This window comes from Panicum virgatum, chromosome 1K, assembly GCF_016808335.1.
Source record: "Panicum virgatum strain AP13 chromosome 1K, P.virgatum_v5, whole genome shotgun sequence".
NCBI lineage: Eukaryota > Viridiplantae > Streptophyta > Magnoliopsida > Poales > Poaceae > Panicum > Panicum virgatum.
The window spans coordinates 30,241,597-30,256,192 of NC_053136.1; the positions used below are offsets into that span (position 1 = coordinate 30,241,597).

At 43.5% G+C, this 14,596-nt stretch overlaps 1 protein-coding gene across 5 annotated transcripts; it reads right to left on the minus strand.

Annotated features, from left to right (window-relative positions):
* Positions 1 to 2,415: 2,415 nt before the first annotated feature.
* Positions 2,416 to 12,182, minus strand: LOC120702242 (protein ROOT HAIR DEFECTIVE 3-like). Of its 5 annotated transcripts, none has more exons than XM_039985976.1 (23): positions 11,734 to 12,182; positions 10,917 to 11,066; positions 10,749 to 10,815; positions 10,541 to 10,643; positions 9,378 to 9,448; positions 9,234 to 9,297; positions 9,063 to 9,128; positions 8,875 to 8,922; positions 7,530 to 7,592; positions 7,399 to 7,455; positions 7,150 to 7,308; positions 7,004 to 7,072; positions 6,817 to 6,908; positions 6,263 to 6,341; positions 5,381 to 5,546; positions 4,587 to 4,711; positions 4,243 to 4,505; positions 4,070 to 4,166; positions 3,828 to 3,989; positions 3,601 to 3,705; positions 3,325 to 3,419; positions 3,140 to 3,236; positions 2,416 to 3,058 (listed from the first exon to the last, which is right to left on the minus strand). In XM_039985976.1, the coding sequence occupies exons 2-23, from the start codon at positions 11,062 to 11,064 to the stop codon at positions 2,834 to 2,836; spliced, it is 2,421 nt and encodes an 806-aa protein (XP_039841910.1). In that variant the 5' UTR covers positions 11,065 to 11,066; positions 11,734 to 12,182; the 3' UTR covers positions 2,416 to 2,833. The 5 variants fall into 5 exon arrangements, with proteins under 5 accessions (XP_039841910.1, XP_039841900.1, XP_039841904.1 ...); XM_039985966.1 differs by having other exon boundaries at positions 2,416 to 3,065; positions 11,734 to 11,998; XM_039985970.1 differs by having other exon boundaries at positions 2,416 to 3,065; positions 10,917 to 11,180; positions 11,734 to 11,871.
* Positions 12,183 to 14,596: the final 2,414 nt, after the last annotated feature.

The following is a 14,596-nucleotide window of genomic DNA, read 5'->3' on the forward strand; positions in this document are numbered from 1 at the left end:
AACCCCTATCCGAATCCCTAGAGTAGGGAGGCACTCAAATCTCTCCTCCCAGCCCCATCTCCCACGGGTCCCTGGGGTGGCCCCTATTCGTCCTTCGAGCGGAATTAAGGATGGCAACGGGTCGGGTTCGATTCGGGTGGAGTGTTTGGGCACCAAAAATTGAAACCCGAACTTAAAACCCGAACCCGACCCGAACTTCAATTCGGGTGAGAATTCATACCCAAAACCAAACCCGCGGATACCCGAAATCCAACGGTTAATCCGAAACCCGAATTCTTTTACAAACAAGCAACAACAATATTCTGGCAAGGAGATTGAGATGCAGTAGTAGCTTCAGATCCGATTGAGATGCAGTAGTAGCTTCAGATCCGCTTGATTCCTGGAGACAAGGCGCTCATGGCCGAGCTGGCATGCTTGATTCGTGGCTTGAAGAGGCGCAGCCGGTGAGGTAGCTCGTCGGAGGCCGCTGCAATGGGTGCGAGCAACAGTGGCACGACCTCCATGCGGCCTGCGGCGGGCGGGGCGCGGCCGTTCGAGCATCCTCCGTGCGGCGGCCGGCAGGCGGGGCGCGGCCGCGCGAGCACCCTCCGTGCGGCGGCCGACGGGGTGCGGCCGCGCAAGCAGCCTCCGTCCGGCGGCCGGAGGGCGGGCCGCGGGGGGTGCGGCGGCCGGCGGCCTCCGGGCGCTCGCCCGCCTACGTGCGGCTGTGCGGGGGGCGGCAGGTGGGTGGGGTCGGGTGGGTAGCCGCCGGGAGGGATGGGTGTGAGAGGAGAGAGTGGTTAGGTCATGAGGGTTGAGGGAGAGAAGGGATTATATACCTAGGGTTGCTAGTGGGTTTTTATTGGGCTGGTTTGTTTTGGAGATCCAGTGGAGCTCCGTGGGTAAAATCTAAAACCCGCCCCAAACCCGAAATATCTCGGGTATCCGAACCCGCAAAACCACGGGCGAAAATCAAAACCCGAACCTGAAACCCGCAAACCCGAAATACGCGGATATCCGCCCCGAACCCGCCCCGCTGCCATCCTTAAGCGGAATCCGTCCCCGGAGCCGGACCAACGTCGCCCGCCCCCTCCTCTGGTCCTCTGCCGGACCAGCGCCGCCGCCCCTGCTCCTCCTTGCCTCCGAACAAGCGCCGCCCGCCCCCGCTCCTCTGCGCAGCCGTCGGACTAGAGTCGTCCGCCCCTGCTCCTCCGCGCCGCCGCTCGACCTGCGCGGCCCACCCCCGCTCCTCCGCGCCGCTGGACAAGCGCCGCCCGCTCCCGCTCCTCCGCGCAGCCGTTGGACCGGCGCCGCTTGCCCCTCCTCTGCTCCTCGGCCGGACCCGCGCCGCCCGCCCCTGCTCCTTCGCGTCGCCGGACAGGGGCTGCCCGCCCCCAGTCCGCGTCGCGCCCGACGGCGTCTGATCCTGCACGAGCCGCGCGGCTGCAGGAGGAAGTGCGCCGCTGAGGCTCCGATTTCTTGGGCTTGCGGCTTGATTCTTGGGCAAGCACGATTGCCGCTGCCCGTGCTCCTCGTCGCCGCCCTGAGCTCTGGTGGCATGGTGGGGCCGTTGGGAAAGAGGAGGGTAGGCCCACAAGTCGAGAGAAAGTTGGACACCGACTGGTGGGCTCTATTTGTCAAAATAAAAAGTAGGGACTTGGTTGTAGGAGCTATTGCTGGAGTTGATGGCAGAAATCAGGGACCCAAAAAGTAGGAGTCCCTACTCAATAAAGTAGGGACCTGAAGTAGAAGGTTTTGCTGAGTTGTTCTAACCACGTTCATGTAATATCCGCTCTCGATAAAATTAAAAAAATATGGATTAGGATATGAAACATATATTATGCGCTTTCATCCTACTAGAGCTGCATTAGCCCCTTTACCCTTATGGGCTTGATACATGGGGCAGATTATCAATGCAATAGGAGTACCGTGGGCTGTGGGCAAGCTCGAAACATCTCCATGTCTCCAGCGACTGGGGGGAGACGAGCCTTCACGGAAAGCCCACACAGCAGGGAGATGAGCCTTCGCGGAAAGCCCCCAGCAGCCCACAACCCACCGTCGCCCACCTTCTTTGTCTCCGGCGGCTTCTGAGTTCTGCCACCGGATCCGCCGCTGCACTAGCCTGAGTGGCTGAAGCACCGCCGCGCCTATAGCCCCCTGACCCTCGGATATCTAGCGGGGGCGGCTGGCGTCCCATACCGCAATCTGCCACCACCGCTGAAGATTCCCGGGACATTCAGAATCACATCGTGAATGAAAACGGAAAAAATATAAGTTCTGTTGTACTACGTGTGTAAAATTCACGGCCAATGATAATGAGAGTCAGCACAACAGTTCAAACTCCAGCATGCTTCTGCCAGAAAATGCTGTCATTCTGGACATTTGCGATATAAATCGTGGACGAGAAATTAATGTAAACCATGGGCACTAGGAACATTAAAATGCAAAAGGTCTGCATACTCTTCTGTTATCGAAGAAAACCTCTAATACATTCACAAAGCAAACTGATGACGGCTTCGAGACATTTACATAGCAACTATGAACCGAGTATAAACATTGTAGCATTTGAATGTGCTACCGTGTACCCTCTGGCCCCTGAACTTATATACAACCCATCACATATGATGTTACAGTGAAACGGAACAAAGTTATTATACAACGTTGTTACAAACAACTCCCAGCCCCAAAATTCATCAAACATCCACGGTGGACAGCCCCATGTGGATCTCCATACATCATTTTGAGAAGGGAAAGCTCACAAAATCCGGAAGGCGTTTCAACCTCCATAGGTTCAAGGCCATGTGCAGCCTCAAACTGCAGTGTTGGTTTTCAGCAAAAAGGTAGACCCGAAAAATCATTTTGCCACCGGGCTTGAATATTCGGGTCCATTCTCTGTTGTGGTTACGCTGGACGACCCTGCAGACGTCACATTGCTGTATGAAGAACGATTCGTTGGTTGGAGTTCCATCTCTCTTTGCCTTTCGGGGGCAGCAGGTCTCTGCCCCTCGTCTGCTAATCTCTTCAAGATGTTCATTATTGTGGGGACAAATTTTGTTGACAGTGAAAGGAGGGCCGGAAGCTGTTAACATTACAAGAATATCAGTTTACAAAAAATTAGGAGCCCAAATAATAGAACAGTAGAAATGATTTGAATACTCACAAATCCATTTTGGAATTCAGTGGCAATGTCTAATTGTACCCAAAAAGCCTTCCCAACAAGGAAGACAACAAATATGACACCCAGGTACAGTGGATTCCTGTTATCCAAGTAAAAGTAAGTCAGATCAAAATTGTAAATACTTTAATAAGAATCAATGTATGATTCTGCAAACAGAAAAAGAATACTTCAGCAATGTCATAAACTCATTAAATCCAAGAATAGCCATTGCGGCGAGTGCCCATGGAGGTGGCAACCAGTTGTTGTTCCTCTTATTCGCTTCCTGATGAATGAAACAGTACATGTTTAGTATCTAGATTTTTTTACATATACAATAATGAAATTAAGATGACAGTCAATATTTCCAGAGGACAACAAACAAAATAAAGGACTTTGAGATGTGAGGCACCACAGTTTTTTGTAGCACATAATGAGCACATGTATAAATCGATATTGTGAGATACCTGAGCAGCTATGGCCTGAGTGACTGTATACTCTGTTTCAGCCTTAAATTGCCTCCACAAAGACTTGCACTGGACAGGGCTGATTAAAGTTTTGTCCTCAGGAACCTGCACATTAATGACATTCCTTTAGCAGCACCCAAACATATATGTGCTTAAAGAAGATATTAAGCGCTAGAGATTTGCTTCAGGCCTTCAGCAGAGGAGCATAAATGTGGCATATTCCTTACCCTCTCCCACGAGCTGGAGGCAAGTGGATCGAACGATTGGATACTTCTATCGGTAGTCCCAGGTCTTGCCGTATCAACAAGAGCAAGGGAGAGAGTGTTTTCTATGTTGTCAACATCCTCATCCAACCGAATTGCAGCCAGTGTAGCCAGCAATTTCATGGACTGTAGTAAAATGTGAATAATTTTTGAGTTATTATAACAATTCATTTATGTTTCAAATATAGTAGTGACATTTGACATACAGCTGAACGTGCAGTTTTGGTAATAGCTTTTATATCTTCCTTCCCTGTCCACACCCTTGGCATTGAGTCAGCATCACGACTGAATAACGTTGAGAACCTGCAAGAACAAAAATTCAATTTAGTCTTCATACAGAAGATTGTCTCAACCTGTTGCAGATATGCAGTGACCTCACCTGTCCTTCATGCGAATCAAAACCCTTCCAGCCTCTTCCTTTGCCTTTGATTCAACAACGCTTCTTCCATGGTTCTCCAATTTCGCAAGCAAATCTTTCTCAGATGCTTCATCAAGTTCAAAAGCTGAAAGAGCAGATTCAAGACCTGAAACAACAGCTTTTGTCTCACGTTGAAGAAGCTTTCTGATGGCCGGCCAGGTATCTTCACTGGCTGAATCTAGCAGAGCTTCAACAGGTTCTGCCAGAGCTTTGGTAAGTTGTGCCTGAAACAACATTCTATGATTAGATAAGGATTCTATGTTCTGGCTATGACATAAACAGATGATTTCGAAGATGCCAGCAACCTCATATTTGGCACAAAGTTCAGATAATTTTGCGTTACGAACTGAAGCCACATGTGCCTCCATGTCACGCTTAAGCTTATCCTTAACTTTTGAGGGATCCCATTTCACTTGTTGAATAGCAGCATCTGTCAAAGAGAAAGCTCATATGTAACAAGACATATGTTTAGGACTTTAGGTAGAAAAGGAGTGGGTTGTAAACTAAAACATAACATTATCTAGAATAAGACTTACTCAAAAGTTTGTGTCCAAAAAATATTGCAGGCAGTCAATAATATCACTATTAGTTTTGAAAACTTAAACACCAACAGCAGATACACATTGTTTCATCGGAAGCCTATCTACAGGTCCTTTTTACTCTTCAACTGGCTGGTAGATTCACCAGCAGAACCAGAAACATACCTGCCAATTTGTCAAAATTTCCATACTGAAATGGAGAACAGGAAAATATGCAGCAAGTACTTTATACTGCTAAATTGTTAGCTCTCCGTTGATGACAGCATTATAATACATATTACTTCTAGAAAATTAGTCTGCTCAAATTATGGTTGTGGACTCTTGAACTGTAAGTTGTATCCTTCTATCCTAAAAAGTGGCTGACTGGATTATAAAGTTATACCTAAACATCAAATCAGAGCCCAAATTAATGCTCCCACCACAACCCAGAGCCAACTGACAGGTGATCAAAATAAACTTTCTGAAGAAACCATAAAAAAAAATCAAAACAGGTCCCAAGAAAGTTGGGGTAGGCTAAAGAAACTGAGGAAGTGAATAGATAGCATTCCTGAAACCCATACCTTCAGATCCTTTATCGAACTGTTCTAAGAAAGTCTGCATACAGTTACGAGCAGCAGCAGCAGCAAATCCCTCCTTCGTTAGGGCCTTGTCAAAGGACTCCTTAAATGCTTCCAAAGTTCTAGTCCGTAAGTGACCCAGAAGCAATTGGTACGCAGGATTGACAAGCTATAGGAGATGAAATAGGCATGTGTTTAGGAATGAAGTCATCCAAAATAATGTTTTAGAGCAACAAAATAAGAAGCACATCAGACTAAATTAGTGATCCAAGCTCAGTTAAAATCAAGCAAGAAAATCCATTGAGAAATAACAAGTGATGGCAGAAAATGAATACGAGAACGCTCTCAGACTTGACTTAGGTTTAAATGGTAAAATACCTTCACTCTTTATACTAATCGGTTCAAAATAATAAGGCAATCAGTACACAGGAAATGGGATCAATATTTGATTTTACATTCAGTTCCAGGTAACTAGTGTGGCGTACGTATATGGACTAATTCATGCTCTACACCGTAAATACTTGCATCAACTGTTGCTCGTTCCTTCGGTGTATATATGCCATTTTGGGTAAGAATCTGTTAAATTTAAAATTTGGCTACAAATATGAAAGCAATACTAATGTCCATCAACAAAAAAAATACTTCCATCATACTGTATCTCATACTTTTAACCAACATATTGTGATAGAAAGTATTAGCGAGTTGCCTCTTGGAGTCTGCCATGTCCAAAACAACACACATTTATATACACTACAGATAGTAAATGTTAGATAGTGAGGACATATATAAATGGGAGTAAATATGAGGAAGTGAAGTGAGGCGCATATATAATTTGAGGCAATGTATCAAGTGTCTGTAACACTATGCAAGGGAGGGAGGGACAACCTGCAAGAGTTTAGACTCAAGTTGCTGTCTTTTTGAGGTTCTGACACCTTCGTCAAAATAAATAGCCTCCATGTCATACCTTCAACCAACGAAGTAAATCTTCAAGCTGCTGTCTCTTTTACAGATAGTACTCGCAATGTATGACAAGAAATAAACATTGCATTTCTTTTAGATGATAAACTAAGTAATTCATCAATAAGAAAAATATATGCTTTACAGAATGTTTTGTTCCTATGCCAACACCCAACAAGATTGCCATGAGAAGTTCATTAGGAATAGACAGGGTCCTAAACCAGGTTATGGACTCTGCTATTTTGCAGTAATCAGCAAACATCCTGTAGTCCAACCGAGAACCTATGAGACACCTCTCTTGGATAGAGTGGCTAGAATTGGCCTATCTCAATAAGAACAGACTGACAGTGTTCTGTTCAAGATCCAATCACCAGCCAGTCTGACTGGTAAATAGCAGGAGCCAGCCATGCATGTTTTCTGACTTTAGCAATACCACAAAAAGAATAAGAGAAAAGATTACTCATAAAGACTAAAGAACTCACTCTGATAAACATCTATCAAGAATGCTGCTGAGTTTCTTCCCAAACCCAGGTACATAGTCATGTTGAATGGCCTCCTCAAATTGTTGCCATTCCTTTACATATAAAAATATATTAGCATCAGTTGGTGAATCAAAAGTTCCATATACCATGTATCAAGCACAATATGCACTTTTAAGTCTATAATCACCTCATCAGCTGTAAAACTGGCAACTTTCTCATTACCAATTTCCTCACAACGCACAGTAGCCACCATAACCTGAACCGATCATAGAAGGATATGTCAATATACAAGATGCTGCTAGCTCAAATAAATAAATAGTTGAGGGTACTCACTTTATGAGCAGGTAGATCAAGGTCTTTGTTCTCCTTAATGATCTTCCAAAATTGTTGTGAACTAAAAGAAAAACCTGAAGCTGGCACAACACCACGGCGATCTCCAGCAAGTCCACCAGGAGCAATAGAATGCTGAAATCTAGCTCTTAAATGGGAAACCTTCAGAAAATGTAATTTAATATTAAGCATAATCATTGGGACATCAGCAGTAAGCATGTATTTAGTAATTTACATTGTATTTACAACAACCTGCTCTTTGAACAACTCTTCTTTTTCCTCATAACTGGATAGAGCCACAACTTCTACCTGGATGTGGAATTGACATTGAGTAAATCCACCATAAACCACAACAAGAACAAGGACTAGGTTAAGAAGTTTACGTTGAAGAATTCACTTAGCGGAGTTTCTTTATGGGCATGGGGTTTAGGAACAGCATCCCATATCTGCATCAAAATTAAAACAGCTGACCACACCAAAAATACAATAAAACATCAACCACAACCAGCGGCGGGCCCAGGGCCCAGCGACCCTGGGCACCTGCCTGGGCTCTGGTGCAACAATTGTAAGTTGCTCGCAATCAAATCTATAGTTTGTCAGTTCAATTGGAGACTATGTTGCCCGGATACGCGGATACGGATACCGGTACACGATACGGGGATACTCCGATACGCCATTTTTCCAAAAATAAGGATACGGGGATACGCCAATATATATATAAAATAAAAATAAATAAAAGTTTCAGGAACTAGAATGTGAGAAAATAGAAGTTCCAAGGACTATAATGCGTCATAAACTCATATATTCATATGTTCTATAATTATTAGAAAAGGGAAGGGGCAAAGGAAAAAAGAATCAACATTATCTTACATGTTCGTCTGTTCCACGAATGGATGTCGGTCGTCTTCTTCTCCAACCTCCGGCACTCTCTCTCTTTCTTTGTGTAGCGGCCAACTCCGGCGGCCGTGGCTCCTCTTCCTCTCCAGAGGCCGCGGCTCATCCTCTCCCTCTCTAGCGGCCACGCGGGCCGTCCAGAGGCGCGCTCCGGCGGCCGTGGTGGCCCGCCAGCGGCGAGCTCCAGCAGCGCAGCACCACCCTAAATAGTGCTTTAACAGATGTGCAGGCCTCTGTCTGGACAGGCCGCGCAGCCGCTGGAGCAGTAGGAGGCACGGACGGGTGGGCGGGCGGAGGTGACGGCAAGGGAGCGACGAGCGGTGGGGAAGGAGCAGGAGGAGGCACGGGCGGGTGGCCGGGCGGCGGTGACGGCAAGGGAGCGATGAGCAGCGGGGAAGGACCAGAAGGAGGCGTGGGCGGGTGGCCGAGCGGCGGTGACAGCAAGGGAGCCGTGCGAGGGTGCTGCGGGCCTGCGGCTGCGCGAGTGGGGATGAGAGGGTGGCACAGCTGAACGGAGGACCTTTATACGAAGCGATTGAGTGGTGTTGTTAGGGTTTGAAGGTATCGGACAGGTATCCACAGGTATCCCACGAGTATCCGATTTATTTTTATTTTTTGAAAATACCTAAATAGTCCGATACTTACGGGATACGTATCCGGGAGTATCCGTGGAGTACGGGTATCCGATACCGGTACATGAGTTTTGCGAAGTATCCGCGTATCATAGATTGGAGATAAGAAGAAACAATTGCCTTGTGATTTGCCCGGGCTCCATTCGAACCCTGGGTCCGCCACTGGCCACAACACATGAAAGATAATCAACTAAGAGAATACCTTCTGAATATCTTCCCTTAGAATAGGTTCAAGATTTTCCAGGGGTGTCTGTTTTAAACCAAAAATAGCAGACATTAGTTTATGTATACATAACTATATTGGATAGGGAAAAACTAAGAAAGTTAACAGTTGATCAGCAACTTATCGTAGTTTTAAGTAGCCTAACAGGAGCAGTATCAAACACTAACCTTCGATTTGTCACGAATTACAAATAACAACGTTGTTTTACGAGGACTGAACAACCTCATCATGACCTACATAGAGATACAATTCCTGAGGATATGTAATGCCTAGTATACCACCAAAGGGTAATAGATAATAAGATATTAAAATTAAGAGATCCGTTTCAACAAAGTAACCTGGAAAACGGTCTTCAAAAGAGGCTTGTTTGCAGCCTGTTCCCTGCCAATGTCATGGCACCACCTATGGAAGGAGGAAAAAAATAATTGTTCAATTGTACAATTAAATAATAGGTCCAACTCTCATCACTTAGCAGAACTTACATATTGATAAGCACAATATCTGAAACAGCCAAAGCAAACAATGCGCTTTGCTTCTCAAAGGCTGTGTCATCCTGACATCAAATAGATGAAGTACAGGTTATACAGGCACAATGCCACAATGAGTAAATTTTTGCAACACAAAATCTAACAGCAGTCGTTAACCCTGACATCAATGGGCAATATGATGGTTCAGTACGAGCCAATTTCAGCTGCAGCTTGTTCACCAATAAGCTGAAGCAAGGATGATATGGTAGATAGAACTGGGCAAGATAAACCAGTTCACCCACCCTTGGAGGCTCTGAATTATGTAGGGTTTACATTCTTGTTTGACCTGAACTGATAAGAGGGTATCTTTTATAGAGACGACTAACTTGACCCCTAAGCAAATATCCCAACTGTATGAATCTAACTTATCTCTATCCTAATAAAACAACTAATCCAAGCAATGTTCACGCACTACAGTGCCGCATGAACAGAAAACCTTTATCCTGTGCCTTCTTATAATTACAGTCCTACTACCATAACAAACGATGCAAGAGGCAACACATTGTTTGGCTTATCTTAATAAGCAGGAGTCCTTCCATAATAAAATTAAAATAAGATAAGCTCAAATCAATGAGGAAGGCATTGCAGGCTTAGCACTGGATACGAAGGTGAGTATAGGATGGCTTATTGGAGATGCCCAAATGACTTTAAGCATGCAGTTTATGTGGCACTGCTAGCAAAGTCTTGAATTAATGTTCTTAAAACAGGCCTGGTAGCACAAATAATCAGCAAGTTACTTTTGCTGGTACCCACCCTAGTTATTACCCAGAGAAATGAAAGGCAGGTTAGAAGGGTTATTGACACAAGAATACAATTCGGCAGCTCTGCCCATTAGAGCTTAACAACTGTGCTACTACTTCTGTATTGATCATTCCTACATCTATTGTTCGTAATTCTCAATTTAAAGGCTATAAACATCCACACAGATGCATTACGTTCTAAGTTATATGACATTCATTTGTGTATATAAAATCTGATAGGAAACCAGATCAAAAGTGATTCTCATTACTCACTACAGGTCCTACGACAAGTGATAAATGTTACCAAGTTTCAGTACATTGGTTCAAATCACCCCCCACCCACCCAATCATAATTCTCAGTATCTTCATCTTCATTACCTCCCCCCTCTCTCTTCCATCAGTTCCTTCCAAATCCATTACAAGGGTGCATGGTTCAATGTTTTGGGCCTTTGCTAACCATATACCTTTGGTAGTTTGTGACCTGAAAATTTCAAATGCTACCAAAGTTAGACAAGAATAGGCTCCATGAAAACCAGGAAGTTTGTGCTAAGCAAAGACACAGAAATATAAAATAATAGAAGCATGCCTTCCTTTGAAAGCATCCATCTCCCTAAAATTGGTGCCAAAAAGATGATTCAAAAGTGTACTCTTCCCTGAAAAAAAAGGTTGGAGTCAACAATGAACAATGTAATCAGATAAGAGAAAGTGTTCACTAAACAGTATGGAAAGAACGAGAAAAGGAGAAACCTCATACCACTACTTTGCGGACCCATTATTGATACAACAGCGTATGAGAGCCCGCATTCACCCAATTTAACTTCCTTCATGAAATTATCCAATCCAGAAACATTGAAGACCCCATCTCCGTCGATGAGCTGCGTTGAGAAACATGCATCCCCCATTTCTGTTCAGCAGGGTAGGAATGTATGAAGTAGAAGTATAAGCCATCACAGTATAAGCTGGGCAAGCGGCAAGGGCATAAATCTGAGGCAGGGAGAAGATGACTGCAGCATATCTCCTGCATCAAAGATTTCTCCAAAAACAAAATGTGACAAACAAACACACAGCGACACAGAGCTTACAGTAACAATACTCGAAGAAGTCACAAAAGAATGCCGATATTTAGGGCTTTTAAGGACAAGACCATCAAGTTGAACAGAATGGCAGGCAAGCGGTTACATGAAAGATAGTGTGTTTTAAATGTGCTGCTACACTGAGCAACCAAATAATAGCTCTTGCTTTTATTATTATAAAAAAATAATAGCTTTTGCTTAAGGCTTTGCCTGTGTGAGCTAGGCAAGGTGTGGCCATCGCACCCAAAGTTACCACAAGAATAAGAACAAAGTAAATGTCTGGTTACTAACTTACTAGCGTACTAGGCCTGTCAAGGTGAGGACTAAGTCAGGGGCGGACCCAGCATAGGACATGGGTGTACCGATAAATTTTGCAAACGAAACCGAAGTTAGTAGGTAATATATTGTGACTGGATCAGATCCGAATACAAATAGTTTTGTTAGGGTTTGGGATGCTCCGTCTCGCACAGCAGAAGGAAAGAGAAGGGGCGAGCATACCTGGTAGATGCTCGTCGCCGGCAAAGGGGTGGGCGAAGACGTGGCGAGTGGCGCCGCCGCTCGCCCAGTCGTCGCCGCCAGGGAAGGAAGACCAAGGCAGGAGAGTCGGAGAGAAGGGGAAGGTTGAAGGAAACAGAGATGAGCCTGAGGACCTGAGCCGTGAGGGGGAGAGCCGGAGAGGGCTGTCAGTGTGGCGGCGGTGAATGACGGGAACGGATCCGGACCGGGAATGGGAGTGGAGAGAGCAAAATGGGAGATCGGGCAAGACGAAGATGCACCAAACTGAATCTATTTCTTTTTTTTAAAAAAAGAGAGATTTAAAAAGATAAAAGAATAATTATAGTAAAGTGAAATAAAATAGTAAACTACCACGAAATTATTAATAATTGAAATAATAGTTAATCAAAATTCCAAAAAGGCTAAAAAAGTATGCTCACTTTCATTGCGTTAGTTACAAGGATATTTGGGTATCCTAATAAAAAAGCACGGTGACGAGAGGTTGCTCGAGGGGGACAGTTGCATGTCCGATGTGTGGGTGTGACGCCTCTTACCTAATCGTTTAACCTTTTTTAATCATAATTTTAACAACTCATCTTATTTATAAAATTTATTCAAATATAACTAAATTTAAATTATTCTTGAAGAACTTGTATTGATAAAACAAACCACAACAAAAGAAGTGATATTTTGTTACTCTATTTTTGAAAAAAGATAATCCTACTTTTATAAAACAAATAAAATTTGGTATAACTCCTAGAAATACCAGCTTACAATACTGTTCGTTACTCTCTTTTTTTGGAGTATATTTATTATGATATCTTATTATTTATGATGAAGCCTAGGATGTTTGTGAAAGTAGTTTGGTAATATATCGCTAGAAAGTGTTACGCTTCGATAAAATGATGATAGTTTCAATAACTCCATCCGTCCTAATTGTAGTTTGTTCTAAATCAAATTATTAAGTTTGATCAAATTATAGAAAAATTGGATTATGTAATCAAATAAACTCATGTAATGACTTTAACGTGAGATATGTTTGTGATATGTAATTGAAATGAGTTATGTATGTGATAGCTACTGATCTAGAGATTATCACGATGATACAGAGAGTTGGGTTCTCCTTTCGGAAACCTAAGTCGTTTTAGGCACAGTCCATTAGGATTAGCTATTTTTTCAATGGTTGAATTTTCTTTATTTCGTTTTTCATTCACTAGCAACCCCCACCTACTCTAACATAGATAAGAATGATGTTGCCCCAATTTTTATGCACATAAAAAAGTCAATAGCTCAAAAGATCATTATCTAAATGAATTCAAAACTGAATTTCACCTAATTATATTCAAACGACATTTTCTTGAACACTTTTATTTGTTGCCGAACACCCATTCAAACAATATCTTTTTGCAACATTTTATCTTGTTCTCAAGAACATCTTATTTTGTTCTTTGATCATTTTCTATTTTTTAGTTGAACAAATTTATTTTTTATTCCAGTGGTGGAATATTTTTATTTATTTTAGAATAATTTCTAATTTTGGGTGGAACAACTATTGTAATAAATTGTTCCACCTTCCCATCAAATTGTTAAAATTAAAATCATTAAAAATATTTAAATGTGATCTTATTTAAAAAATCTTATTAAAAGAAATAGAATGATACAATTAGAATTTAATTTGTACAACTGATTTTTGAGATTTTTTTCTTGGATAGTCATACTAGTATTTTTTTTCTGAAAAGGTGAGCTCGTAGTGCAGCACCGCTTCAGCCGGCTTCTACAACTGCAGCCAATTGCATGCACTATGAAAAAGACCGCCTGAGGAGGCTTGGGTGCAGTGGCGGAGGACAAATAAAAATAGAGAAGGTGTGGCGGGGTTAATGATCTCTAGCAATTATTTGCCTCCTCCTCCTAAAAAAATATATTTCTCTCTTACAATCCTCCTTTATCATTTAGATCATCAACGCTCAATACATATTCATAGCAGCAACATAGTAAAAATGAATAGGAATATTTAAGGATTAGGAGCATTGGGATGTTGTGGAAAAAACAAGGTATGACGGTTGCCATATCTTGCCATGTTGCTCATCTATCACTGCCTAGGTGGAGGCGAGGTGACGAGATCCTCGGCAAATGCGATCTCGCTAGCTAGGACCATGTCAAAAATAGAGGGGGATGGAAAAGGATCAGAGAGTGAGGGTTTGAGAGGCCACATCTCCTGTGGTTGCAGCCAGTGAATTGGAGACCGGGCAAGGAGGGGATCAGGACTTGGCCGTAGCAAGGCAAAGGGACTCAGGGTCGAGCAGACAAATTCGGCGAGCAACGTGGCAAGCGGAGGGCGGCGAGCTGTGCTATAGGCAGAGAGAGGAGTGGAGGGTAGCGGGAGGAGATGTGGGAGGAAGAGAGGTGGAGGGGATAAGCAGGTTCGTGAAGAAGAGATGCGCAGAATTTTGCAATCCCCTGAATCTACGGCTTAACGGGAGAGACCCCCACAACGAGCCCGATAGAACGGTCTATATCACGAGTCAAAGCTCGCATGATTTAATAGTTAGCGAGTTAACAGGCAAAGTGACGGAATAGAATTGTTTGGTTTGAGCTTGGAATTCATATTTAGAAGATTCATGCCCGTATCAGCGTAGTCCAATTCAGACTATCCATGTCCTTATGGATATAAAAAAAGGTTAATTTGTTTCGTGCCATTATAAATATATAGGTTCTGAGTTCTACCATTAAACTTCACCTATTTGGACTGTTGCCATTACAATTCTCGAATACACTGACTCGCGCCACTTTGTACAGCTAAAAGGGTCTTGGGCCCACGTGCAGACCCGGGTACTTTCGTATTGCCCCATCGGGTTAACTTGACTCG

Coding starts and splice junctions, on each gene's coding strand:
- LOC120702242 (XM_039985966.1), bottom strand. CDS start 11,064: ATGGGGGATGCATGTTTCTCAACGCAGCTCATCGACGGAGATGGGGTC. Junction 7,456..7,529: donor CGCTAAGTGAATTCTTCAAC/GTAAACTTCTTA, acceptor TTCCACATCCAG/GTAGAAGTTGTGGCTCTATC. Junction 3,706..3,827: donor CCTCCAGCTCGTGGGAGAGG/GTAAGGAATATG, acceptor ATTAATGTGCAG/GTTCCTGAGGACAAAACTTT.